Source organism: Barbatula barbatula (genome assembly GCF_947034865.1).
Source record: "Barbatula barbatula genome assembly, chromosome: 22".
NCBI lineage: Eukaryota > Metazoa > Chordata > Actinopteri > Cypriniformes > Nemacheilidae > Barbatula > Barbatula barbatula.
In genome coordinates, this window is record NC_136785.1 from 6,868,443 (window position 1) to 6,893,810 (window position 25,368).

At 39.9% G+C, this 25,368-nt stretch overlaps 3 protein-coding genes across 3 annotated transcripts; 2 read left to right on the forward strand and 1 right to left on the reverse strand.

Annotated features, from left to right (window-relative positions):
* Nucleotides 1–471: 471 nt before the first annotated feature.
* slc45a2 (solute carrier family 45 member 2) lies at nt 472–11,929 on the forward strand. The gene is made up of 7 exons (XM_079487278.1): nt 472–1,242; nt 2,106–2,282; nt 5,008–5,348; nt 7,798–7,941; nt 9,374–9,497; nt 9,883–10,088; nt 11,669–11,929. The coding sequence occupies exons 1-7, from the start codon at nt 792–794 to the stop codon at nt 11,882–11,884; spliced, it is 1,659 nt and encodes a 552-aa protein (XP_079343404.1). The 5' UTR covers nt 472–791; the 3' UTR covers nt 11,885–11,929.
* Nucleotides 11,930–12,682: 753 nt separating this feature from the next.
* On the reverse strand, nt 12,683–13,909 carry rxfp3 (relaxin family peptide receptor 3; the record flags this gene model as incomplete). The annotated part of the gene is made up of 1 exon (XM_079486011.1): nt 12,683–13,909. One exon carries the CDS (start codon nt 13,907–13,909, stop codon nt 12,683–12,685), a length of 1,227 nt encoding a protein of 408 aa, XP_079342137.1.
* A 7,678-nt stretch (nt 13,910–21,587) lies between these two features.
* Nucleotides 21,588–25,318, forward strand: LOC306911568 (transmembrane protease serine 9-like). The gene is made up of 10 exons (XM_079487037.1): nt 21,588–21,696; nt 21,805–21,949; nt 22,101–22,251; nt 22,357–22,611; nt 22,698–22,878; nt 23,298–23,422; nt 23,911–24,137; nt 24,435–24,579; nt 24,656–24,910; nt 25,000–25,318. The coding sequence occupies exons 1-10, from the start codon at nt 21,633–21,635 to the stop codon at nt 25,192–25,194; spliced, it is 1,743 nt and encodes a 580-aa protein (XP_079343163.1). The 5' UTR covers nt 21,588–21,632; the 3' UTR covers nt 25,195–25,318.
* Nucleotides 25,319–25,368: the final 50 nt, after the last annotated feature.

Sequence of the window (25,368 nt, forward strand, 5' to 3'; positions counted from 1 at the left end):
CAAATATTTCATGACTACTCTAGCTTCAAATCTGTTCTCATATACATGTATAAAGAGATTTGTGTGGAATGTGACATTTTAATCCACGTGGCACCACTGCTGAGCCACAGTTTGACTTCTGTAAATGAAGATTGGTTATGTTTTGTATTAGGTCAGTGGAATGCCCAAACTGTAGTTCACATGATCTTTTAAAAGACTTGGGTGAATGTCTCATGACAGGCCGGAGTCAAGCGTTGCAGCAGAAGTTAGTCGTGTATATGAGCTGGGAAAGTCTTTTGGAAAAGCATACATACTATACTGTAAATACATGGATCTCATCTACTGACCCCTTGAAGCAGTCTGGGGAGAATCACATGGTACGTCACTTGAGTTACCTAATGGGCAGTCCAAGCCTGCAAGGCCACAAAGGAATGCTTGTGATGTCACATGACTGAGGCAGAGTTTAATGCACCTAAAGAAACATAAGTCCCTAAACACAAATTTTCTTCCTTTCGTACTTGATCACTATTTGTGATAAACTCTGAATTGTCTTGAACTGAACTTCAGTGAGAAAAAAAAAATAGTCACGGCTTCTAATCTTTGTCACATGCTTGCAACCAGTAGCCTTTGGCATCGAGAAAAAGGCAAACGCTTACTTCCAACAGCCAAAAAAGACCACCGCCTCCTTTTTCTCAGATCACATTGTAAATCCGTCTCTTGATCATTATTGCTCAGCTATGCATTAGAAGTCAGAAGACCCGAGCCATCCAGTGCTAACGGGCAGATTAAGAACCACTTGGAGAGCCAAAACCATGACTCTCTTAACCGAGGACCAGCCTTGTAGGTTCTCCAGACCAGACAGCCCAGTCACATCCCTGGAACACTATCCAGTGGACTCGGGGATGAAAGAGGACTATGTGGACAGCTTGGAACCGGTTGTGTTTGGAGTGGTGGAACCTCCGAAACGGTCCAGAGGAAGGCTTATCATGCACGGCATGGTTATGTTTGGAAGGGAATTCTGCTACGCTGTCGAGGCTGCATTTGTCACGCCAGTGTTGCTGAGCGTTGGACTCCCAAAACACTTGTATAGCTTGGTGTGGCTGATAAGCCCAATTTTGGGCTTCATCTTGCAGCCCGTCATTGGTTCGGCAAGCGACTACTGTAGGTCCCCGTGGGGCCGAAGGCGGCCGTACATACTGTTACTGGGAATTATAATGTTGGTGGGGTTAACTTTATTTCTAAATGGAGATGCTGTGACATCAGGTAAGTTAAATTCAATTGCTTTTGTTTTGAGATTCAAGAACAAATGGTGTACAGATCTGTCCGACTAAGCAGTAGTTGCAGGTAGTGAAAGGATTTAAACTTGGTTTGCCATGTAATTTTAAACCGTGTAATTTTAAAAGGCAGTTAGCAATTATATCGGCTTTTCTTGAACTGTTGGAAATGGAACCAGAAAAGCAGAGATAATAAGAAGTGGGGCGAAAGAATGAAAAATACATCTAAGTTGCAAATAATTCAGAAAATTGTTTACAGTTGTTTTTATTTCCCATTGTGCTTTCACATTATATCAAACAACTTCTTTAAATAAGCAATAATAATGAAACTCACCATTAGTCAGGAATTATTCAGTAGAATTCGACACAGGAAAATAATATGGCTGGATATTGCTCTGAATTTTTTGCAGCATTGTGGGGAGACGGTATATGTATTTAATTCACATTATGCTGAAACTGAACTGTTAAATTGATGCTTCACTTTTAGCCTCTAGGCCTATTTGATTTTTATAATCATTTATAATCAAATATTATAATCATTCTGTCGGGTGTAGAATTTTAATCACTTGTTGTAATTGGGCATTTATTTATTTTACCAGGAGCAACATTTATAATGAACTTATAATGAAAGAGAACTTCAGGGTCATTTAGCTTTTGAAACTAACAAAACGTAACTTTTCTTCATTGCCAAAGACTGCACAATAATCTTAAACAAAAAAGGATTGTAAAGATTTTAATAATTTGATAACTCTTACGATTACTTTTCTGAACTTTAACCTGACCTGAATACAGTCTGTGATATCTCTCTGTGCATAATGTGTTAAAGTGAATTCTGTGTGCTCTGTCTCTCAGCAATGGTACAGGACAGAGATGTTAAAAGGACAAGGGCTATCGTCGTAGTCATGTTCGGAGTAGTGATGTTTGATTTTGCGGGAGATTTCATTGATGGACCCATCAAAGCCTATTTGTTTGATGTGTGTTCTTACCGGGACAAAGAAAGAGGTCTGCATTATCACGCCATACTCACAGGTGAGCAGTGACGTTACTACTTTCCTTCATACTTTCATGTTAACTATTTATTAAAATATTATCGGAAAAGATACAGTTTAATAATTTAACATTACCATTTGAATTTAACTCATCCCATGATATTTTGTATTATGCATGTCTTCTTTATAAATTCATTATATTCACAATGTACAGTACCACTCAAAAGTTTAGACAAAAATATTTCGCATGATCTTAATAATGTGTAGGGATATTTAATTGTATTTCAATATTTCATTGTTTGAAACGACTAAATTTAATTGTGCCGGCATAAAAATGTCTTTAATGGAAAAACAAAAATTTCATTAAAAATATATTTTTGAAATGGATAACAAATAATGGATAAAAGCAGCCAAGGGTTGAGTATGCTAAAATATAACATAGAGTTTGCTTATTTTGAAAGCTTTTTTTCTTTTATTCCCACAGTTGCATTTTGTTATGGTTTCGATGAGTTTACTACTATTAAATGTGGGAATATAAAATCGAAATAATCTGTTGTTTCCAAACGTTCGACTGTACACCTTATTGCTCACACTTGAGGAAACTCGAAAAGACTCGAGGAAAATTCAATGTTTTTCTCGAGAGGAGTTTTAAAGATACATTTCTGTAGTTGACAGAACCATACCATGCTTTTCTTTCATGTTTTTGCATTTTGCCAGTTTGACGGTGTACTGTTAACCCTGTGAGAGTAGGACTACTGTATAAGAGTGCAATATTTTTTATAAGTCAAAGTTCATTCGTTAGGTTTTCCTTGAAGTTACACACACTCTTGTGGTGCCAATCTTTTTGTTAGCCATCTCTACACAACTTGACTTGAAAAACTTGAGGAACGATGTTTTTCAAAATGTGAAGTTGACTGAGCTTTTCGTTGGTGTGCAGCTGAATATTTTGACTGATATCCATATCCTTGTGCAAAATTGCTTGGCATGGTGAGAATATGGTATGGTTTCCTTTTTCACCTTCAGTACCATGTTCTGCAGGGTGCTGCTCTTGTGCTGATGAAACCGAACACCCCGCTGTCTGGGAAGCAGAACTAAAGCCTCTGTGAGTTAGTGTTGTGTTAGTAAGACATCAGAAAACCTGGGACCAGTTGCATAAACATAGCTGCTAAGTTAAGACTGTGTCTTAACAACTAGTCTCACCCAATCAGTTAGGACTGATCAGTCTTACATTTTACCAATCTACCTTTTTATGTAAGTGACTTAAAAAATGGATGACTAACTTGTCAGCAATTTGTGCAACCCGCCCCTGACTTCCTGTGCCAGCCTTAGCAGAGCCTGTATTTACTGGCTGAACTCTTTTAACCTCAAGCCCTTAAGTCATTGCCTGCCAACAAGCGTGATGAAATGTTTTTCAATAAATTCATACAAATGAGCAGAAATTTATTGTTTCTCGGTTGAATTTTTTTTTATTAAACTGACACTATATGAAGTCCTGTAAAATATGGGATTACCAGCACACCAAGCATTTTAGGAAATACTTTTTTTTGTACAAAATATATTTTTGATTGACAGGTAATGACAGCATTCGGAGCACAATGATGCTTTGTTATAAATAAATAGCAAATTGTGCACATGAATAATGAATGGACTGAAAATGATTTATTTAGAAAAGGAGCAGATGAGAAAGTTCTTCGTTATAAAAGGTAGTTAAACAATTGTAAATGTCCAACAGTGACATTTGGCAAATGTAATATTTCACCACTTAAAAATTAATAAGTAATTGAAGAGCCACAATAAGTGGTTTTGAATTCTCCTTGTCCTTTTACAAGTGTTTTGACCTCAAGGACACACAGAAGTGAACAATCATCCCAAAGCATGTGACTGAATAGTGGACTAGAAACATATGCTGCCATCCTCATGTGGAGACAGTAGGAAAGATATTGATTTACTGAGTCTCTTTAAGAACTGTTTTATTATGTTATTACCATCCCAGAAATTGTAGGATAACCTGGCTGTGCTAGATTGTCGTTCTGGTTTTAGCTTATGGTGCTTAGGCACGGAGTGATCTGTGTGTATTCAGTGTGTTATAATCCAGCACTTGCAGCCCAGTCATGTGCTGAGATCATGGGTTGATGCTGAGAGCACCAGAGGCACATGACTGGATCACTGCTGTGGTTCAGGGATAGCTGGGTTCTGTGTGTGTAACAAAAGTGTTTTGGTTTCACTGATTCGTTTGGTGACATATGTAACCGGTTTGACTCGCCCCGCTCTGCATGGGCCTCGAACTAGCATCGGTCTGGATGGGAGGTGGCCGCTCTAATGAAGAGGATAGACAGCAGTCTCTAGCGTCTGCCGCTAGAGCATCTCTGTTGGTCGGGGAGTGAGGTTTACACACTGCACAGTTCTTCACTAGCTGGTCGCCGTTACACTTAGACAGAAAATGGCAGCATTTACCCTTTAAAGTATTTATATATAGTAGCTAACAACCGAACTTAAATAATAAACATATCAGTTGCTCCAAATTGCAAAGAAATCTCCCTGAATCTTACATAACTTGCATAACAAATGCTTAAGACATACAAAACATGCTTTCACAGTTTTTGATCCATCCATTTTCTAAACCTATGGCAGGAGACTGGAGCCCATCCCAACATCTTGGACCACAGGCGTTTCACATTTTTATTTACAATACTTCTTCTAAAACCTTAAGATTTTTACATTGCTTGCTGTTGATTTTTCATAGCAGTCTGTTGTGTTGTTTGTAGGTCTAGGTGGAGCTTTTGGATACCTGATCGGAGCCATGGACTGGGGTCACTCTGCTCTAGGTCTCCTGCTAGGCTCAGAGTACCAAGTCATCTACTTTTTCTCATCATTGACCTGGGGATTTTTTCTCACCGTGCACCTTTTCAGTATCCCAGAGACACCGCTGAAAAAAGACCACAGTTCAGACCCGCCCAGCTCTCTGCTCCTCGAAGTCCCGCACAACGATGGATACGGCTCAGTATCCAAAGAGCTTCCGTCTCTTCCTGAAATGCGTCAGCGCTCCTTCTCTGCTCTCAGTGAAGCGAATGCAGTTACGCCCAGTGCCAAGCAGCCTAACAGCGAGGTTGGTTACTTGTGTTATCTTGATCCCTTTCAGTTCTGTTTGTTTAGTCAATTAATGTTTTCCTGATAAGCCAGTTCCTTTTACAATTAAATTATATAAAAAAGCACAAATTGCATTCTGGGAATTTAAATGGCAACCCACGTCACACACGTAAAAACTATGGTGGCTTATCATCAAAGTGTCTTAAACCATCATAACAATCATAAAAATGTTGCATGCTGTGTTGCTTTTTGGAAAAGCAACCCTATGGTCCTTATTCCACCCTGTAATTTGCCAAGCAGTATGCTTTTAGATGTGCTCAAAAGTTGTTTTGAGGCTTTGGTTGTGGTTTTTGGGGTGTTTAACAATGGATGTTCAAGTTTCTAATTTACAAATCGCTTTATAATTCACATATTTCAAGTCTATTGTTCACCACTGTCCCTCTTCTAACAAAACGACTGGATTTCTTCTGGTCTTTATAAAGTTCCGCCTTCCGAAACGTGCTTCCTCCTTCCGAAAAGCTAACCAGGTCTGTCGTGATTGGTTCCCCGCATAGAGTGCGTGTGTGTTTGTGTGTGTGATGTAATGTCGTCTGTTAAAGACAATTTCTCGCTTGGCACTGAACTTGAGCTTTATAATTTTGCAGGTATTGTTTATTACATTACACACTAACAAAAAGTTGCAAAATGTGATCGCAGGGAATGGGACCTTTAAATGTTCAGAGCATTACCATCTGAAGGCATCTATAACACCTTTATTACTGCTTAAACGGTCAACGAGAACTCTCTAGCCCTAAACGTTGCTTTACATGCAAATTAATGGTCTTAAAATTTGGCAACATGTGGCCTGTATTTCACTAGGAGTTGTAACTCAGTGGTCAATAGTGGGTATGCACGTTACTTCACTTTCCCAAGTGAACACGCCAAAACACGCTCCCTTGAGTGATAAAACACTCATCAAAATGCCTGCTTACTATCATGATCACGATGGGTGAGACACGGACAGAGGACCCAGGTGCAGTTAGCGGGTAAGGGGTTAACACATTTAATAAATAAATACAAAACAAAAACCCAGAGAGGGATAACTTGATAAAACAAGCGTATTAGATAACATAGAACCAGGAACATGGACTAACTAGACAAGACTAATGATAACTAGACTACACTAACAAGACGTGAACTCACCACACAACCACAATGTACCAGCACAAGACAGAATACACAAATGCATTAAATAAGGGACCAAATCAAGAGGGGAACACGTGAAGGGCATTAATCAATAACTAGGAGACGAGAGGGTAGGAACAGAGACGAGACCGGAGAGAGTGTATGGAAGGCCATAAGGGCCATAAAGGCCTCTCTCCACACAAACATGAGACTGTCATGATCCTGCCACTAAACCAGGAGAAACATGACATAATGTGGCAGAATCATGACAGCTTACAATATCAGGAAACGCAATTCCGCGCAATATATCAGTGTCCATGGACACCTGGTTCCTTTGTAAGTTGTAAGGACCCAAAGTCCAACTGCTTTTAATTTCAGCGAATAATTACGTGTTTTATTCCCGGTTTCAGTGTTTCTCCTATTCAAAGACAAACTTTTCTGCGTGTTTTACGTGTCGTGGCACTCAAGTGGGCGTGTTCACGTGGGAAAGTGACATCACATTAATGCATACCCTTTATAGCCTTAACAAAGGACTAATGTATTTTTATGTCCATAACACTAAAGTAACATAATTACTTTATTTTAATGTATTCTGAATCATTGTACATTATTCATTATATAACATTTTTGTACATTACATTAACCATCTTAATGGGATTTCCATCCCTTTTCAATCCATCTGTCTGTGACAAATGACCCATAGGACTCCTCTAAGGGGACAAATATTCATGTACATCAATGTTGTTTACACACATGACAATATCACTTGGTTATGTGGTGAATACCTGGGATAAATGACATTCACATGATGGGAGACTTAAATTGTATTTCACTCTTTGAAAGTCTCGAAAAGAGGAACACCACTGGTGAAAATGTGTGTTTGTAGTTATAGTTCACCGGAAAATGAAAATGATTGTCATTTAAAAAAAAAAATCCTCTACAGAACACAAAAGAAGATATATCGAAAACACTGTTGGAAACCAAACAATGGCTTTACACCCTTTACTTCCTTTGTATGGACACAAGTCAATGGGTACCGCGGCCGCCGTTGTTTAGTTACCAACATTATTCAAAACTTCTTTTTTGTTTTCTACAGAAAAAAGAAAGTCATATAGGTTTGAAATGACAACACGGTGAGTAAATGATGATAGAATGTTCATTTTTGGGTGAACTATCACTTTAATGTCACCAACAGGTGCCTGAGTAAAAGTATTCTTGGAATCTGATTGAATCTCTGTTTATTTTTATGACTTTGTGAAGCATCCAGAAAATAACGTTAACCTGTGTGTGTAATTGGCTTTTAGGTTCAGAAAAGGATGACCCTAAAATCGTTGTTGTCAGCCATGATAAGCATGCCTGGCCATTATCGCTGTCTGTGCATGAGTCATCTGCTGGGCTGGACGGCCTTTCTGTGCAACATGCTCTTCTTTACTGACTACATGGGGCAGGTAAGCGTTTTTTAAGCAGCTGTCTGGGGTTTGACTTCTAGTTGTGCTTAGTTTGCACATCTATGTATATAAGTTATACAAAGCCCGAATAAGAGGAATCAGGCGATAGAACATATTTGCTGATGTTTCATGTTTTATATTCTCTGACTCCGACTAGTTCTTAATGGGTTCCAACTGATGGGGATGGATATTAAGTGACCTTAAGTCAAATAAACATACAATTACAATTATACTAATACAATTATCTGCCAAATCTGTCAATGGCACCGAATCCACAGCTGTTGTTAAAGCGATAGTACTCCAAAAAGAAAACTTCTGCTATCATTCACTCACCTGTTTGTCAATTCAAACCAATATGAGTCTTTGTTCCGCAGAACACAAAAGAAGCTATTTTGAAGAATGTTGGTAACAATAGTGGTATTGACTTGGATGTACCCATGAATCTCATGGACAATTTATCTCGTCTTCAATCAAAATATCTTCTTTTGTGTTCTGCAGAAGAAAGAAAGTCATACAGGTTTAAAATGACAGATGAAGTAAATGATGGTTTCTTTTGGGGGGGGGATTCCCTTTAAGAATATAATGTCATATGCTAAACGATTTCTTGATACTTTACTTTTTATTACCTGGTTGCTAATGCACCCTAATTTTCAAAACTAGACGAATAAATAACCTCTGTTCTTCTACACATAAACCAAGATATTAGAAGCATCATTGAATGCTAAGGGAAAAGGAACCTCGGTAGACTGGAATAATTTAAATAGATATGTGGTTTTCAATGGCCGTTTTTTAAACCCATTACATCGTGCCCCCCAGATCCTGAGTTGCTGCAGTTTGACTGAAGGAATCTGGACATTTATCAGATTTACATTTACATTTATTCATTTGGCAGACGCTTTTATCCAAAGCGACTTACAAGTAGTTTTTTTACAGTGACACATTACTGCAGAGCAATCAGGGGTAAGGTGCCTTGCTCAAGGGCACTTCAGTCATGACCTGCTGGCCCTGAGATTAGAACTGGCAACCTTCTGATCACAAGCCCAACTCTCTAACCACCAGGCCACAGCTGACCCCAGATCTCTCTGAACTGTCTTGAAGCAAAGTAATGTAGATAGCACGTTCATGCTTCATAGCCAGAAGAGAACATCCCAGTGTTCATTGAGGATCCCCAAGGATTTTTTGCCCTTGTCTTGCTGATTTAGAAGACGTGGTTTTCCAAACGTATTCACTTTTGATCCGCCTCGTGGAATTTGAATAAAAGCGCCTTGTGATGTTCCTGCAGGTTCACTTTGGTTTTCACAATGTAAACAGGTTTACCTATAGAGATGTTCTCTTGCTTGTTCTCAGTGAGAGAAGGATGATGCGTCACCTAGATTGTTACACGCTTTCAAGATCTTATGCAATGTCCCTGAAATCTGTGTGTCACATGTAGATCGTGTATAAGGGGAACCCGTACGCTGAGCATAATTCCACCTCCTATGCTACTTATGAGAGAGGAGTTGAGGTGGGCTGCTGGGGCTTGTGCATCAACGCCGTCTCCTCTGCTCTCTATTCATGTAAGTACTATGGAACCGGGACTCAACTGTCTTTATTAGATACAGTCTTTTAATGAAACTAGACAAGAAAAGACTTCAATTACAGATAATGCATTCTCTCCCATTCAGCCCGAATAGAACGGGATAATACGCCTTTTCGAAGTTATTAGTCTGTTTTGATGAGAAAATCATACAACTTTTTTTTCAACCTTCCGCTTTTATGATTTGAGAGTCATATATTTCTGAAAGAGCACTTTATCTGTGAAGCTGTTTCATCAGCGATATGAAAACTCCTGATTGGTCAAACTATACGTGCTATTCACTCAAGCCACTTTTATTGACATTTGTTTTGTATTACAGCCCTTTGTTACAGTCTTCTAAATGATTGCCATATGCGTCTCTCCAGATGTGCAGAGGTTGCTCCTGCCATACATCGGACTAAAGGGACTATACTTCCTAGGCTACTTTGTGTTCGGTATGGGAACAGGTCTGATCGGACTGTTTCCGAACATCATCGCCACCCTGACGCTGTGTTGTGTGTTTGGAGTAATGTCCAGCACTCTCTACACCATCCCCTACAACCTCATCTCTGAATATCACAAGGTGGAAGAGGTCAGTTGTAAAAAAATATTCACAGGAAAGGTATATAAACATTTCGTTAGCATTTTTATGTTGTGACTAAATATTTTGGAGATGATAAGTCACATGTAATTATCTATACGGTGACCCAGTTAAGTGGAAAGGTTAAGCCTTATTTATGAATGTATGATTTTCACAACATTTAGATAACAAAATTGAAGTGGCATGTGCTGTCAAATGCATTGCCTTATCTTTAAACTGGCTGCTTTGTTTAATGGATGTATCATGTTAGTTTCTGTCAAGTTCACACGGTTTCATTGGATGCTTGCGCCTGACCCGAAGTTAACTACCGATCTGTGTTTGGTTATCGGTCTTGCTAGTAATATTTCAATTATATTAATACTTATTCATATTTTATTTTATATTCTTTTGTTAAATTAAATTAAAACCACTTATTGATAAACAGTTATTGATTCTTTACGGAGTGGAGGTCTACTGGAAATTAAGTTTGGGCCACATAACGTTTGTTTGTGTTGTTGCTGCCCCATTTATACCAGTACAATAACCACCGGTGCAGCTCACCACATAAACTATTTACGTATGAAAAATGGAATGTATAGACTCACTTGAATTCTTATTTTCTGGATTTATTCCAATTATATTCCAATAAATATAAAAAATATGTACATATTCTGCTGTCTGGCAACCACAATGCATCCAAATGACTTTTTATCTTTGTTTTGCAACACTTCATTTTAGTGCTTAATATCCTAACCTATCAATATGATTAATGTTATAATTTGCTCAAGCTGTGCTTGTGCTAAATGTTACCTGGTCTTTAACTTAATATGTCTTATGTGTACGATTTTAAATGTCTCGTACTTAATCCGAACGCCACCTACCACGTTTGTGTGTAGTTTCTTTCAAGCATTTCTATCTTTTTCAGCTGTTTACTCAAAAGTCAATTCAAGATAGAGGGCATCACAAGTTTCAGACATCGATTTTTCCACTTTCCATGAATTAGAAATCGATGTGTTTGGACACTATCTAAAAATCTTTGCCAATCTAAAGCATCAATGAGGGTTGCAAGCAGGCATAAAATGTAATTGCTAATTCTGCAGCCCCCTTGGAACTTGCATACATTTTTATAATTGAAATGTTGATTAAATATTTTTTAACGTGCTACATGTTTCTTAATTTTGAACTGCAGTTCGTTTTAACAACATGAACATAGTGAAAACACTGTTTCTGGCATTACACATCATATTATTTTAGATACACGAGTGAAATTTATTTTGATTTTATAATTTTCTAAATTAATCATTGAACATAATGTATAGAATATTCTGTGAAAATATAACCTTGCTATCTTTAATATTAACTGAGTAATGCCATTTCAAAAAATAAAATCATGATCAAATGAATTGAAATTAAACTTTGATGCTCATTATCTCATAATAAAATGTTGTTGTTTTAGTTCTGGTTTTCACAGACAAAGTCACTTTTATGTAACAGGCTGGTAGAATAGTGTTTATGCTTGATTGCAAAGGTGTTTGCATAATTCTGATAAGAGTTTAAAACTCTTTTTGAAATTATGCCTCTTTCCTGTAAAGGAGCAGAGAAAATTGGCTGGTGATGACACAGCGTTTGAGAGCCGTGGCACTGGCATGGACTGCGCAGCTCTTACCTGTATGGTACAGCTGGCCCAGGTCATCGTGGGTGCGGGACTCGGAGCCCTGGTCAACCTGGCAGGCAGTGTGGCTGTGGTGGTGCTTTCTGCATCGACAGTGTCCCTAATGGGATGTCTTTTTATTGCTGTTTTCATGTAATGTATACATAAAACCTCATTAATAAACACACTATTTTCCATTTTATATGGGTTACGTTTTTAATTATTTTTGAGGGGATGCATACAGCATGATGTTCACTGTCAAAACACATATTATAAAATAACATGATGTACTGCATCACACACTGTCATCATACAAAAGTACTGTATAATACAAAATGCAGACCATTCAAATGATAAATATACTTTATTTCAGTGGTCATTAATGCTGACAGTGATTTACCTCAAATATAAAAATATTTTTGATGAATGAACATCATTACAGTTTTCAATAACAAACGAATAGCCAAACATTAAATAATCATATTTTAGGCGTTTATACATTCAACTTACATACATTAATATTTATTAATTATTATTTAATCAATACAAAATTAAATGTTATTGTAATTTTGATCTGAAACTCACTATTGCACTGTGCAATGTAAATTAATCCAATAGGAAAATGAACGATGGTTTTATTATAGTAAATGAGTTGTAACCATATTTTGAAAGACGCATTATACTGCCAATAATCACAGTTACCAAAGTGAGACAATTGTAGTTACCCTGCTTTTACCATAATAAGGCTAAAACAACCGTAACTCATAAAGTGGTAAAACTATAGTTCATTTTCTTTAAGGATGTTTCTTCATTTAGCCTACTATTTTATACGAGTGCACACGCATTGTGTTCTCGATGTATGATGCCAAGGCTGCGCAATAATCTTTTCGAAGGAAAAACGTGTGCGCAGAATTCCCCAAAAAGTTCTACAACGTTTGCTTCGGCACTGAATCAGTTATGTGCTATTGGGCAGAAGGTCGTTTCTGCCGTTATACATTACAACCCCCGGAGGATAGAAAATAAGCGCAGGCTCCGTGGGACCGAGCGGAACCAACGCAGGGCCCTGTTCATCTTGTTCGGGCTTCGTGGAGGCAGTAAACGGCCTCATATTGGTGACAGAAGGCGATGTGATCTGCCAAAAGAGCTTTTTCAAAGCCTTCCTGAATTCCCTCCTCATTAAGCAATACAGAATAGGATTGAGACAGCTGTTTGAATGCGCTAGGCAGACCGTCACCGGAAAAATATACACTTGCGTGGTGTAATACTCGTAACTAAAGTGCACCACGTTAAGTTTGATTAGGATGCCCCACGCCGTTAACGCCTGATTTGGCAACCAGCAGAGGAAAAAAGATAAAACGACAATAGTCACAGATTTGGTCACTTTTGATCGCCTCTTGGCGCTGGAGGTGTTCATGTTTTTATTGGTTATAAAGCGCAAAAGGAGCAGGTAGCATATGGTTATTATTCCGAGGGGAATTAGAAACCCCAGAAGTACTTTTTGCGCGTGGTACAAACCAAGCCAAAACTGCGCTTCTCCGCTCCGATCGGGAAATTTAACCAGGCACAGTTGTTCGTTTGACACCGTGGCCGTCGTTGAAAATATAGCATTTGGCAGCGCGGCACCGATCGCAGCTATCCAAATGACGACGCTCATCCAGCGCGCGGAAAAACGCATCCGACGTCTCCTGCTTTTCAGCGCAGAAGCCACGGAGCAGTACCGCGCCACGCTCATGGCTGTAAGGAAAAACACACTAGCGTACATGTTCGTGGCCGTGACATACGAAACTATCTTGCACATCGCCTTACCGAACAGCCAAGTGAAATCCATGGCGTTTTCCACAGCCCAAAAAGGAAGAGTCAAAACAAACTGGAAGTCGGTCACCGCCAGGCTGGTCACGAAGAGATTGATGGACGACTTCTTCCATGCTTGTTTGGACTTCATGAGATATAAGACGAGGATGTTACCAATTAAACCCAGCGCGCATACGACCGAGTAAATGATGGAGATGATTATTCTCAAGAGCGCAGATCCGTCACCCACAAAATCGGGATTATCCAAATCCTGAATGTCACCCCACGAGATATTAGTCTTGTTAATAAAGCTCGCGTTAAAATCACCTAACAGGATACTTCCAGGCGCGTACTCGATGCGCTCGTCGTGCATGTCAGAAGTCTTCTGCATTGCTGGAGTTCAGTCGAATCTTTCCATCCTCTTTAAATTAGCTGCCAAAACCTCTTGTCGGAGACAGGTCCAGCCGTTCATAGTTTTAAAGGTCCAACTTTGTCCCCTGCACGTCTTTGCAATCCTTCTTTCGTTGAATTTGTCTTTGCGCATACATTTCAATAACAACCAGAATCAAGGTTTCAACGAGTCATCAGTATAATTATGCGTCGTAACACTAAACTATGTGTTTGAGTGATCGGTCGTTCACGAGTAGCTGACACTGACAGCAGACACCGTTTTTATAGGCTACCAGTCTCAATGGATTGGACGGCGTGTGCTTTACGCAAGACAACGGAGCTCCCTGTGTTTAAATAGCTCTGAATCTGAACATCTTAATGAATTGTAGAAATCTATAAATTCACAATGTAGTGCTTTTGCCATGCGTTGTATAATATTTCTGTATGTACTTGTGTATAAGACCATGGCATTTTAATATCTGTTGTAAACAGACATCCCTGTGAATTGTCATCCCATTCAGCTAAAAGTGAAGAAATCATCTTATTTTATTTTTACATTTTCGTGAGAATTGCCAATAGTTTTCAGTCACAATTCAGATAGTAGTGGTTTGATACTTATTCGTAACATAAAGTTTAAAGTGTTCTTGGATGAGGTGAATATTCTTTTCTTTTTTCCCTTTCCTTTCTATACCTTTACTCTTTCTGTCCTTACTTGCCACAGATATTTTTAGATGTCTAAGTAATGTAATAAATGTGAAGCAATAGAGCACTTGTTCCTTTACAAAAGTCTATACTAAAAAGTTCCTCTTAAGATTTTCTGTAATCATTTCTTGTTTTTTCGCCATGTTATGCTCTTGTCCCATCTAATGGGAAATGTAGTCCATCTAGCAAAACGGTTTCTTAGCAACCACGTTAAATAAGTCACAACCTCAGAGGCATTCTGTAGAATCTGATGTGAATTCCTTTCTATGAGTCATTTACGTTTGTCACAGGTAAATTTCTCCACAGGGGAACAATTACGTTGCAACAGGTGGGTTTATTTAATAATTTATCTTTTGGAAGTTCTCAGGTCTAGCCTTATCGCTAACCTCTTAAAGGGTCATTTACCTGGACATTAGTTTTGTTCTCTTTAAATCTGTAAGCAATACAAATTCTGTAATTATATTCCACAAGTATTCCTCTCAAGAGTTTTTGCATTTCCATCCTTAAACCCGACGCTCCCTCAAAGCCAAATTTTCAATGCTTCTGCATACTCACGCACAGACTGAAATACAGAACACAAGTGTTTGTCTTCACATTTATTTTATATTTATATATATATTTATATTTTGTGGTTTAGATCGAACTGCTATATAGGCAAAAGGATTAGCAATTCATCTTATGTGAAGTCAAACATGAAAGACTAAAAGGACAGACATACGCATTGCATTAAGACATCACTTTGCCCAAGATGTTATTTGTAAATAAACTTGACAACCATTTCCATGATATAGGGTTGCGTATAGAAAAGAGCAGCGTTTTGGTGATAGCTCATTTTGTGTTAAGTGGGGAAAACATCTCAAGAGTTTGGGCAAGATGCAGGTAGATGCAGTAAAAATGTGCAGTTTGAAGCCAATTCAACACCCTTTATCAGAAAATCCAAATTCGTATGAATGAATGCTTCCCGTGGGCTCACCACGTGCGGGAGGGACCATAGGGGGTCGGTGCGTAGTGGATCGGGCGGCAGTCGGAGGAGAGTGCCTCGACAGCCCGATCCCTGGACACGGAAGCTAGCTCTAGGGACGTGGAACGTCACCTCGCTGGCGGGGAAGGAGCCTGAGATGGTGCGTGAGGTTGAGAGGTTCCGACTAGAGATAGTCGGGATCACCTCTACGCATGGCTTGGGCTCTGGAACCACACTCCTCGAGAGAGGATGGACACTTCATCACTCTGGAGTTGCCCATGGGGAGAGGCGGCAGGCTGGTGTGGGTCTGCTTATAGCCCCCCAGCTCTCCCGCCATGTGTTGGAGTTTACCCCGGTGAACGAGAGGGTCGTTTCCCTGCGCCTACGGGTCGGGGTTAGGTCTCTCACTGTTGTTTGTGCCTACGGGCCGAACGGCAGTGCAGAGTACCCGACCTTCTTGGAGTCTCTGGGAGGGGTGCTGGAAAGTACTCCGACTGGGGACTCCGTCGTCTTACTGGGGGACTTCAACGCCCATGTCGGCAACGACAGTGACACCTGGAGGGGCGTGATTGGGAGGAACGGCCCCCCTGATCTGAACCCGAGCGGTGTTCAGTTATTGGACTTCTGTGCTAGTCACAGTTTGTCTATAACGAACACCATGTTCAAGCATAAGGGTGTCCATCAGTACACGTGGCACCAGGACACCCTAGGCCGCAGGTCGATGATCGACTTTGTGGTTGTTTCATCTGACCTGCGACCATATGCTTTGGACACTCGGGTTAAGAGAGGGGCGGAGCTGTCAACTGATCACCACCTGGTGGTGAGTTGGATCCAATGGCAGGAGAGGAAGCTGGACAGACTCGGCAGGCCCAAACGTACTGTAAGGGTCTGCTGGGAACGCCTGGCCGAGTCTCCTGTCAGAGAGATCTTTAACTCCCACCTCCGGCAGAGCTTCAACCAGATCCCGAGGGAGGCTGGAGACATTGAGTCCGAGTGGACCATGTTCTCAGCCTCCAGCTGTGGCCGTAAAGTCTTCGGTGCCTGTCGAGGCGGGAATCCCCGAACCCGGTGGTGGACACCGGAAGTAAGGGAAACCGTCAAGCTGAAGAAGGAGTCTTATCGGGCCTGGTTGGCTTGTGGGACTCCTGAGGCAGCTGACAGGTACCGGCAGGCCAAGCGGACTGCTGCCCGGGTGGTTGTGGAGGCAAAAACTCGGGCCTGGGAGGAGTTTGGTGAGGCCATGGAGAAGGACTATCGACTGGCCTCGAAGAGATTCTGGCAAACCGTCCGGTGCCTCAGGAGAGGGAAACAGTGCCCTACCAATGCTGTTTACAGTGGAGGTGGGAGGCTGTTGACCTCAACTGGGGATGTCGTCGGACGGTGGAAGGAGTACTTCGAGGATCTCCTCAATCCCACCGTCACGTCCTCCATTGAGGAAGCAGAAGCTGAGGGCTCAGAGGTGGACTCGTCCATCACCCAAGCCGAAGTCACTGAGGTAGTCAAGAAACTCCTCTGTGGCAAGGCACCGGGGGTGGATGAGATTCGCCCTGAGTACCTCAAGTCTCTGGATGTTGTGGGGCTGTCTTGGCTGACACGCCTCTGCAGCATTGCGTGGCGGTCGGGGACAGTGCCTCTGGGATGGCAGACCAGGGTGGTGGTCCCTCTTTTTAAGAAGGGGGACCGGAGGGTGTGTTCCAACTACAGGGTTTACACACTTCTCAGCCTTCCCGGGAAAGTCTATGCCAGGGTACTGGAGAGGAGAATACGGCCGATAGTAGAACCTCGGATTCAGGAGGAACAGTGTGGTTTTCGTCCAGGCCGTGGAACGCTGGACCAGCTCTACACCCTCTACAGGGTGCTGGAGGGTTCATGGGAGTTTGCTCAACCAATCCACATGTGTTTTGTGGATTTGGAGAAGGCATTCGACTGTGTCCCTCGTGGCATCCTGTGGAGGGTGCTTCGGGAGTATGGGGTCTGTGGTCCTTTGCTAAGGGCTGTCAGGTCCCTGTACGGCCGGAGCAGGAGCTTGGTTCGCATTGCCGGCAGTAAGTCGGACCTGTTCCCAGTGCATGTCGGACTCCGGCAGGGCTGCCCTTTGTCACCGGTTCTGTTCGTAATTTTTATGGACAGAATTTCTAGGCGCAGCCAGGGGCCGGAGGGTGTCAGGTTTGGGGACGACACGATCTCTTCTCTGCTATTTGCGGATGATGTTGTCGTGTTGACCCCTTCAAACCAGGACCTTCAGCATGCACTGGGACGGTTTACAGCAGAGTGTGAAGCGGCTGGAAAGAAAATCAGTACCTCCAAATCCGAGGCCATGGTCCTCAGTCGGAAAAGGGTGGCTTGCCCACTTCAGGTTGGTGGAGAGTTCCTTCCTCAAGTGGAGGAGTTTAAGTATCTCGGGGTCTTGTTCACGAGTGAGGGAAGGATGGAACGGGAGATTGACAGACGGATCGGTGCAGCTTCTGCAGTAATGCGGTCGATGTACCGGTCCGTCGTGGTGAAGAAAGAGCTGAGCCGCAAGGCGAAGCTCTCAATTTACCGGTCAATCTACGTTCCTACTCTCACCTATGGTCATGAGCTTTGGGTCATGACCGAAAGGACAAGATCCCGGATACAGGCGGCTGAAATGAGCTTCCTCCGCAGGGTGGCTGGGCGATCCCTTAGAGATAGGGTGAGAAGCTCGGTCACCCGGGAGGAGCTCGGAGTAGAGCCGCTGCTCCTCCACATCGAGAGGGGTCAGCTGAGGTGGGTTGGGCATCTGTTACGGATGCCTACTGGACGCCTTCCCCGGATGGTGCTCCGGGCCCGTCCGACCGGGAGGAGACCCCGGGGAAGACCTAGGACACGCTGGTGGGACTATGTCTCCCGGCTGGCCTGGGAACGCCTCGGTGTCCCCCCGGAAGAGCTGGAGGAAGTGTCTAGGGTGAGGGATGTCTGGGCATCTCTGCTTAGACTGCTGCCCCCGCGACCCGGCCCCGGATAAGCGGTAGAAAATGAATGAATAAATGAATGAATGAATGCTGTGGGCTTTTAGAAGTTTTACACTGTACTTTTCAACCCTTTGCTAACAATGCAACTGAATTATGACAATTTTACACATGCTTCTATTCTAAGCCAACGTCTTGCTGTTTTAACAAATATTGGAAAACATGGTTTACAGTACGCAGGTGAAGGATCCATCTCTGCTCATGGAAACATAATATTAATATACGTTTATATAAATTAAGTTTTGTTATTTGCAAAAAAGGTCCACAATGACCGTTCTGTCATCTGAATATAAGTTTTTTCATTTTAAAATTTTGTCAAATAAAAAAAATAAGTTCAGCTGAGTTATGCATTGTCTCAAAGAATTACTGTATTTGTTGGTTGCTTCAGACTGGAGTGATGTTGTCACAGGTAGCTGCCCACACAATGCCAGATCAAGTTTTTCATTTATTCCACTGACAATCTATTCAATCCTTTTATTTCCCCAAGGAAATCAAATCCCACGTGAAATAAACAAGGGCATTGCTTGATCTGCATTGGTGTCTGTAGATTGGCACTTGGTCTCTAATTAATTTAGTTCAACAAGCTGCATGTCCACCCTAACTGATTCTTCTGTAAGAATGAGAATGAATTAATCTTATGCACTGAAACTGGAAATGTCTGTTTTTATTATGGATGATTCCTCATCCATGCTTTTTCAGAGAGACTGTGTCATTTCATTTGTATTACATCATTCATGGCATAAAAATGTTAGATACGTCTGATCTGTTTGTGAAATAAGAGTGCCAAAAAGCAATGTAAATAATGACAGGTGAAAACAAATTAAAATGATGCTGTCACTGTCACACTCTGTCTGCTTAGGAATCCTGTCTGACATACAAAAACACTTGCTGATATTGTTTCGTTATACAAATACTGTATTAGTATTATATGCACGTCAAAATATTCTATGTCTATTTGGTTAATTGCATTTGCTTCTGTTATTGTCTCAAATATAAATAAAATAGACATGTTTTACAAACAATACTCTAAAACTTTGCTGTAATTTTGCAGCAGGTTTGCCAGTAAATTACTCAAGATTTAATTTACATTTAAATCTTACCAAGTTCTTATATTTTCTTTCACTAATAACACATGGTAACCTGGATGCAGCAAATCATTTTGACAGGTTTTTTGACAATTTAAACATTTCTTTTAATAACATATATGACATTATATTTACAAACGATTAAACCAAATTGCCTATTCATGACGTTTGAACGTCGTTTCTTACCTTAAAACCAGAAGTAACTGCTTTTACTTGTGGAAGGTCTCCATTCGGTAAAAATGAACTAATAAAAGATTTAAAATTTAACTTTTCATGTGTAGTTTTTCTCATATGGCAAGTAGCCATGTAATAAGGGGAGTACAATCAGCTGCTGTAATCAGGAAATAAGCCCCTTAAGATCACACTCTGGGCTGATTTCTGCGATAACAACCGGCTGCCTGTACACCATCCCTTACTTACAGTAAAATTTAACTTTAAAACAGTACTAACAAATCACTCGAAATCACTGTAACACAGTCAATAAATAAAGTGACTATGGTTTGAGATGTTTTTGAAATAACCTTTTCAAGAAATTTTGTCAAGGCTTTAATCCAAAAAGCCTTAATAGATTTCCACATCAATGCCAAAGGTTGTTGAGCTTTAACAAGTCAAGCCAGGCCAAGCCAAGCCAAGCCAAGCCAAGCCAAGCCAAGCCAAGCCAAGCCAAGCCAAGCCAAGCCAAGCCAGCTTTATTTATACAGTGCTTTTTACAAGTTTCATTGTTACAAAGCAGCTGTACAAGAAAACATTGACTATAAGCAAAACATATAAGGTTATGCAAGTCAAAACACAGGTCAAATATCAAACACTATAACTTCCTATTTGCAGTGTTAAAGTTGCATGGTGCTTCATATTACAAGCTGCAGTTGAGTTTCAATTGTCATCAAATTAACTGCAATAATCAAAGGCCTGGAGCAATTTCTCTTCCATCTCATTGCTTGGACTGCAGTCTTTTTTCTCTCTGAATGTACACATATTTCAATGTGATACTGTGTCTTTCTGTGTCTTTTTCAGAGTTTTTAAATCTTTACATCATCAGTTTGCTTTGCGCATTCATAAATGTCAAAGTTAAATGTTCCTATGTGCAGTTGAATAACTCATATTTAAATCAAATGAAAACAAGCATGAAGAAAGTTTTATTTTCCCTCCATCTTTTTTGCATGCGGCTGAATAAATCATTCATTTGAAACTGTGATTCACACATTTGGAAGGTTAGCTTGACAGGTGAGAGCAGTAAAATGTTCTGCTTTTAAGTTTCCGCTTTGCTTCTGAAGGTGTAAAAACTGCAGCAGTTGCTTTATCTATTTCAGAGAGGGGGTACACATTCCCTGATGATAGTTCTCTTTAAACTTCCTGTCATGTCACAAACACCCCAGATTCAGATTAATGGATGAATCACATGAATCATACATTAACCAACTGCAACAACAATGAACAGATTCTCAAGAACTATTTGGAACCCTCTAGATTATCTTTCAACTGTCTGAGCACCTTTCATTAAGATGCTTAAAAAAATGGACAGTGATCCTAATGGACCCCATCATGAGGCTTTGAGGCACTGAATCTTTTGTTCATAAATGCAATATTTGGTGCCTCTAATGCCTGTGTTAAATGTAAAGGAATAGATTAATAAATATTTTTTTGTAAAAAATGAATTGCCAGATACACAGATGAATATATCTGACCTTAAAGCTCTTTTATTTCTTAGCTTTCACTTGTTGGTAAAACTGACAGAAAGGGTTCTGAAATTACTGTACGGTGATGTTTTTTTACTAGGCATGGAATAAATATGTGACAGTGTGCAAAATAGATGCAACACATTGAATGCATTACAAAGGACAAACACATGCATGCTTTAACACCTTCAGATTATGTGACCACAAATTAACACAGTATCTTCCTATGAGTATATTAAACAGCAGCTATTTCCTCCTTTCTCCTACATTAGCTTTGTTAGATGTCTGAGACTTTGTGTAGCACAGCACAATGGAAGTTCACAACTGCATGATTGTTTTTCACTTTTTGCTCTTTACATTTTTCAAAGTGGCAGGTAATGCTTATTTATCCGTCACAGAGTTCGTACTGTATATCACATATCAAGATGATCAGTTAGTTTTTGGATTAAATCTGTAAAAGCCTTTCAAACCTTTTTTTCCAGATTGTTCTGACGTGTCTATTGTTGGCGGCAAAAATGTGAAACAACGTCAAGGATGGATGGTGTCTATTCAGAAGAACCAGCACCATGTGTGTGGAGGAGTTCTGATAGAGAAGCAATGGGTTTTGACTTCTGCACATTGCAAACTGTAAGGCAGCATTTATATACTTAGCAAATTACTGAGTATGATGTTAGTTTGGGGTCCTTAAGCATACAGCATCTCAGAGCATTACATAATAAGTCATTTAAAGATTCTCATATGCATTTCATCACACTTAAGTAAATCCCCTTTTTTTCAGAACATTACAAAACACAGACTCTGTGACAGTTCTCATGGGAACTCTGTCTCTGAAAGATAAGAAACACTCTCAGCGTATTGGGATCCTCAGTTTTGAACATCACAAAGCATTCAATAAGGTCACTAAAGAACATGACATCATGCTCATTAAAGTAAGTACAAATGTAATTGATTTTTTCGAAGTATGGGATTTTATCAAGTGATGTTTAACATTATACCTGTATATATATTTTGTATATTTTTTTTTATTTCTGTAGCTTAGCAAAAAGGTGAAAGTGAAACCCCAAAAGCTTCCAAAAGAGGAGCAAGACATTCAAATTGGAACAAAATGCACCGTGATGGGTTGGGGAATGACTAATTCAACGGATCAGAAAGCTTCTGATAAACTGCAAATGTTAGAGGTCACAGCTGTCGGCAGAAAACAGTGCAACAATGACTACAAGGGTGATTTTATAATTACACAAGATATGGTGTGTGCAGGAAGCATGGAGAAGAACAAAGGCACTTGCTGGGTATGTCTTATTTTGATCTAAGACTGTTTGCAAGCTCTTTGAAAATGTACTTTCAGAAAGAAAGAAACTGTGTCTTTATTTTTCAGGGAGATTCTGGTGGACCACTACAATGTAAAAAGTCCAGTAAACGTTTCAGTAAGACGAACATTGTTGGAGTGCTTTCAGGGGCAAAAGGGTGTGGTGATCCCAAGAAACCATCTGTGTACGCTTTTCTTTCTAAAGAACATATCTCCTGGATCAATAATGTACTAAAAAAACAATTCAACAGCACACTATTTTAAAAATGCCATTATCTATAGGCATGGTCAGGTTACATAGTGCTTTTAGATTACATTTGCCATATACCTGTATGACAATTTATGTATTAATCAATAGGTATTCATATAACGGATGTTGAATTTCAAATGCAATTTTTCAAATGCACCTGAAGTTTATAGTTATACATCTTCAGCAAATACTTTACCTCGTGCTTTATTTTCATCTTGTTATTGAATTACTTGATATTGTTGTCTTTATTGTTTGTCTTAACATTAAACACATTTCAAATAACGTCAAGGATATGTCCATTGTTTATTGATCTATGGGTCAACAAGAGATAACTAAGGCTGCACAAAGCTTAATGTCCCCCTGGTGAACATTTTTAACGTTGTTTTTGTGTCCATGGGGTGTTTTTAATATGCTTTAAGATAAACCATGTGCGAATTCATTATTCACTTTCCCCTGTGGCAAGCATGGACGAGACAGACACAGTACTTCGAACTTTTTACCCCCGGAGGGTGATTTCATGGGAGACACAACAATAGGGTTACAGGTAAGTGCAGCTGTGGGGAAGTTAGCTCCTCGTGTGTTCCCGGGATCAGAGGTGGTGCTCGTGCCTCTGTGTTGATAAATGGACGCTCGTCACACCCGTAAAACTGCAGTTTTCCAAGGACAGTCGCAAAACTATTATTCAGTAATCCAGAATCACCATTTACAGAAAATGTTTTGAAAATTGTATGAAGATAGTTTTTTTTACCAGGCATGAAACGAAGTTGTGACAAAAAGTGCACAATCAGATGCAACACATAGCATGCATTACAAATGACAAACAACCCACGCACAGACACCTTCAGGTTGTGTTCTGACCACAAAGTAACTTGTGTCTTCCTAGTGCATTATATAGCAGCTATTTTCTCTTCGCTTTTGCACGTGTCTTAGTTGGATGTCAGAGGCAACGCATTGACTTGTTGTAGGACATAATGGACGTTCACAGCAACATGATCGTTTTCCTCATTTTGCTCTTTTCCTTTTTCAAAGTAGCAGGTAATCTTTTTTATCTGCATATTATTTAAAACGTTTACATATCAAATGCATTTGTTTTTGTCTATTAAATTTCTTGTTCTTGAAGTGTCTATTGTTGGAGGTAAAGATGTGACAGAACAAAAACTTAAACCCTGGATGGTGTCTATTCAGAAGGACGAGCGGCATGTGTGTGGAGGAATTCTCATTAAAGATCAGTGGGTTTTAACTGCGGCTAATTGCAAAGAGTAAGTCAAGTGTTTAAATATACAAAAACATTTGTAATGTCTATATCTTGACATTTTCTATGAAAATTTAAAAAAAAATAAGTTTTACCTCTCAAGGTAATCCTCCTTCATTCTCCTTCAATGTTTCATTGAGCTAAAAGCTACAACTTTTGTATAAGAGCAGCTTTGGTATAAATGCTTGTGTTCTAAATGAAAATAATAAAAATGTATAATAATATGAATGACAAGGATTTTAATGTGTATGTGTTTACATTTTAATTAACATTTATGTAACTTCCAAATTGCCCATATTTTTAGACAACCACAAAAATCTGTGACAGTACTTATAGGAGCTCTTTCTCTGAAGAAATCTAAAGACTCTCAGCGTGTTGGCATTCTCGACTTTAAGTACCCCACAACATATAATGAGAAAACTAATCAAGATGACATCATGCTCATTAAGGTATACTGTAGTAGAATAATTTCAATTGCATGTAATACACATATGTTAACCATTAACCATGTCTTTATTTTTGTAGCTCAACAAAAAGATGAAAGTGAAGCCAATGCAAATCCCTAAAGGGGTGCAAGACATTCCAACTGGAACAAGATGTGTTGTGAGGGGTTGGGGAACCACTGATTCAAAAGTTATGAAAGCCTCTGATAAACTGCAAATGTTAGAGGTGACAGCTATAGACAGAAAACGGTGCATCCGCTTCTACAGTGAGGATTTTGAGATTACAAAAGATATGCTATGTGCAGGAAGCATGGAGACAAACAGAGGCACTTGTTGGGTATGTCAAATTTTGATCTTTGATCCATGTCAAGCTCTTTGAGGAGAAACTACCAGAAAAAAATAAAAATGTGTCTCTATATTTTTCAGGGAGATACCGGTGGGCCGCTAGAATGTAAACATTCTAGCAAGCTTTTCAATAAGAAAAGCATTGTTGGAGTGGTTTCAAGATCAAAAGGATGCGGCAATCCCCGGAAACCGACAGTGTACACTTTTCTTTCCAAAAGACACATTTCCTGGATTAACAGCATACTTAAAAAACAATTCAACAGCACAACACTTTAGACATGATACAAAGTCATAAATTGTCAGCATGGTCTGGTGACATTGTGCTATTATAAAACAGTTGCTCATGTAATTTACTCACTTTGTTACACATCCTTAGCAAACATTTTACATTATTTTTGATGGGTACTCTTTGTGGAATTGCTGAGAATTGTTATCTCGATTGTTTGTTAA

Bases quoted from the DNA above. Each gene is read 5' to 3' on its own strand.
- LOC306911568 (XM_079487037.1), top strand. From the start codon at position 21,633: ATGGAAGTTCACAACTGCATGATTGTTTTTCACTTTTTGCTCTTTACA. The intron at 21,697-21,804 runs GTAATGCTTATT...CTTTTTTTCCAG, and splicing joins TACATTTTTCAAAGTGGCAG to ATTGTTCTGACGTGTCTATT. The intron at 24,138-24,434 runs GTAAGTCAAGTG...CCATATTTTTAG, and splicing joins ACTGCGGCTAATTGCAAAGA to ACAACCACAAAAATCTGTGA.
- slc45a2 (XM_079487278.1), top strand. From the start codon at position 792: ATGACTCTCTTAACCGAGGACCAGCCTTGTAGGTTCTCCAGACCAGAC. The intron at 7,942-9,373 runs GTAAGCGTTTTT...TGTCACATGTAG, and splicing joins TTACTGACTACATGGGGCAG to ATCGTGTATAAGGGGAACCC. The intron at 9,498-9,882 runs GTAAGTACTATG...GCGTCTCTCCAG, and splicing joins CTCCTCTGCTCTCTATTCAT to ATGTGCAGAGGTTGCTCCTG.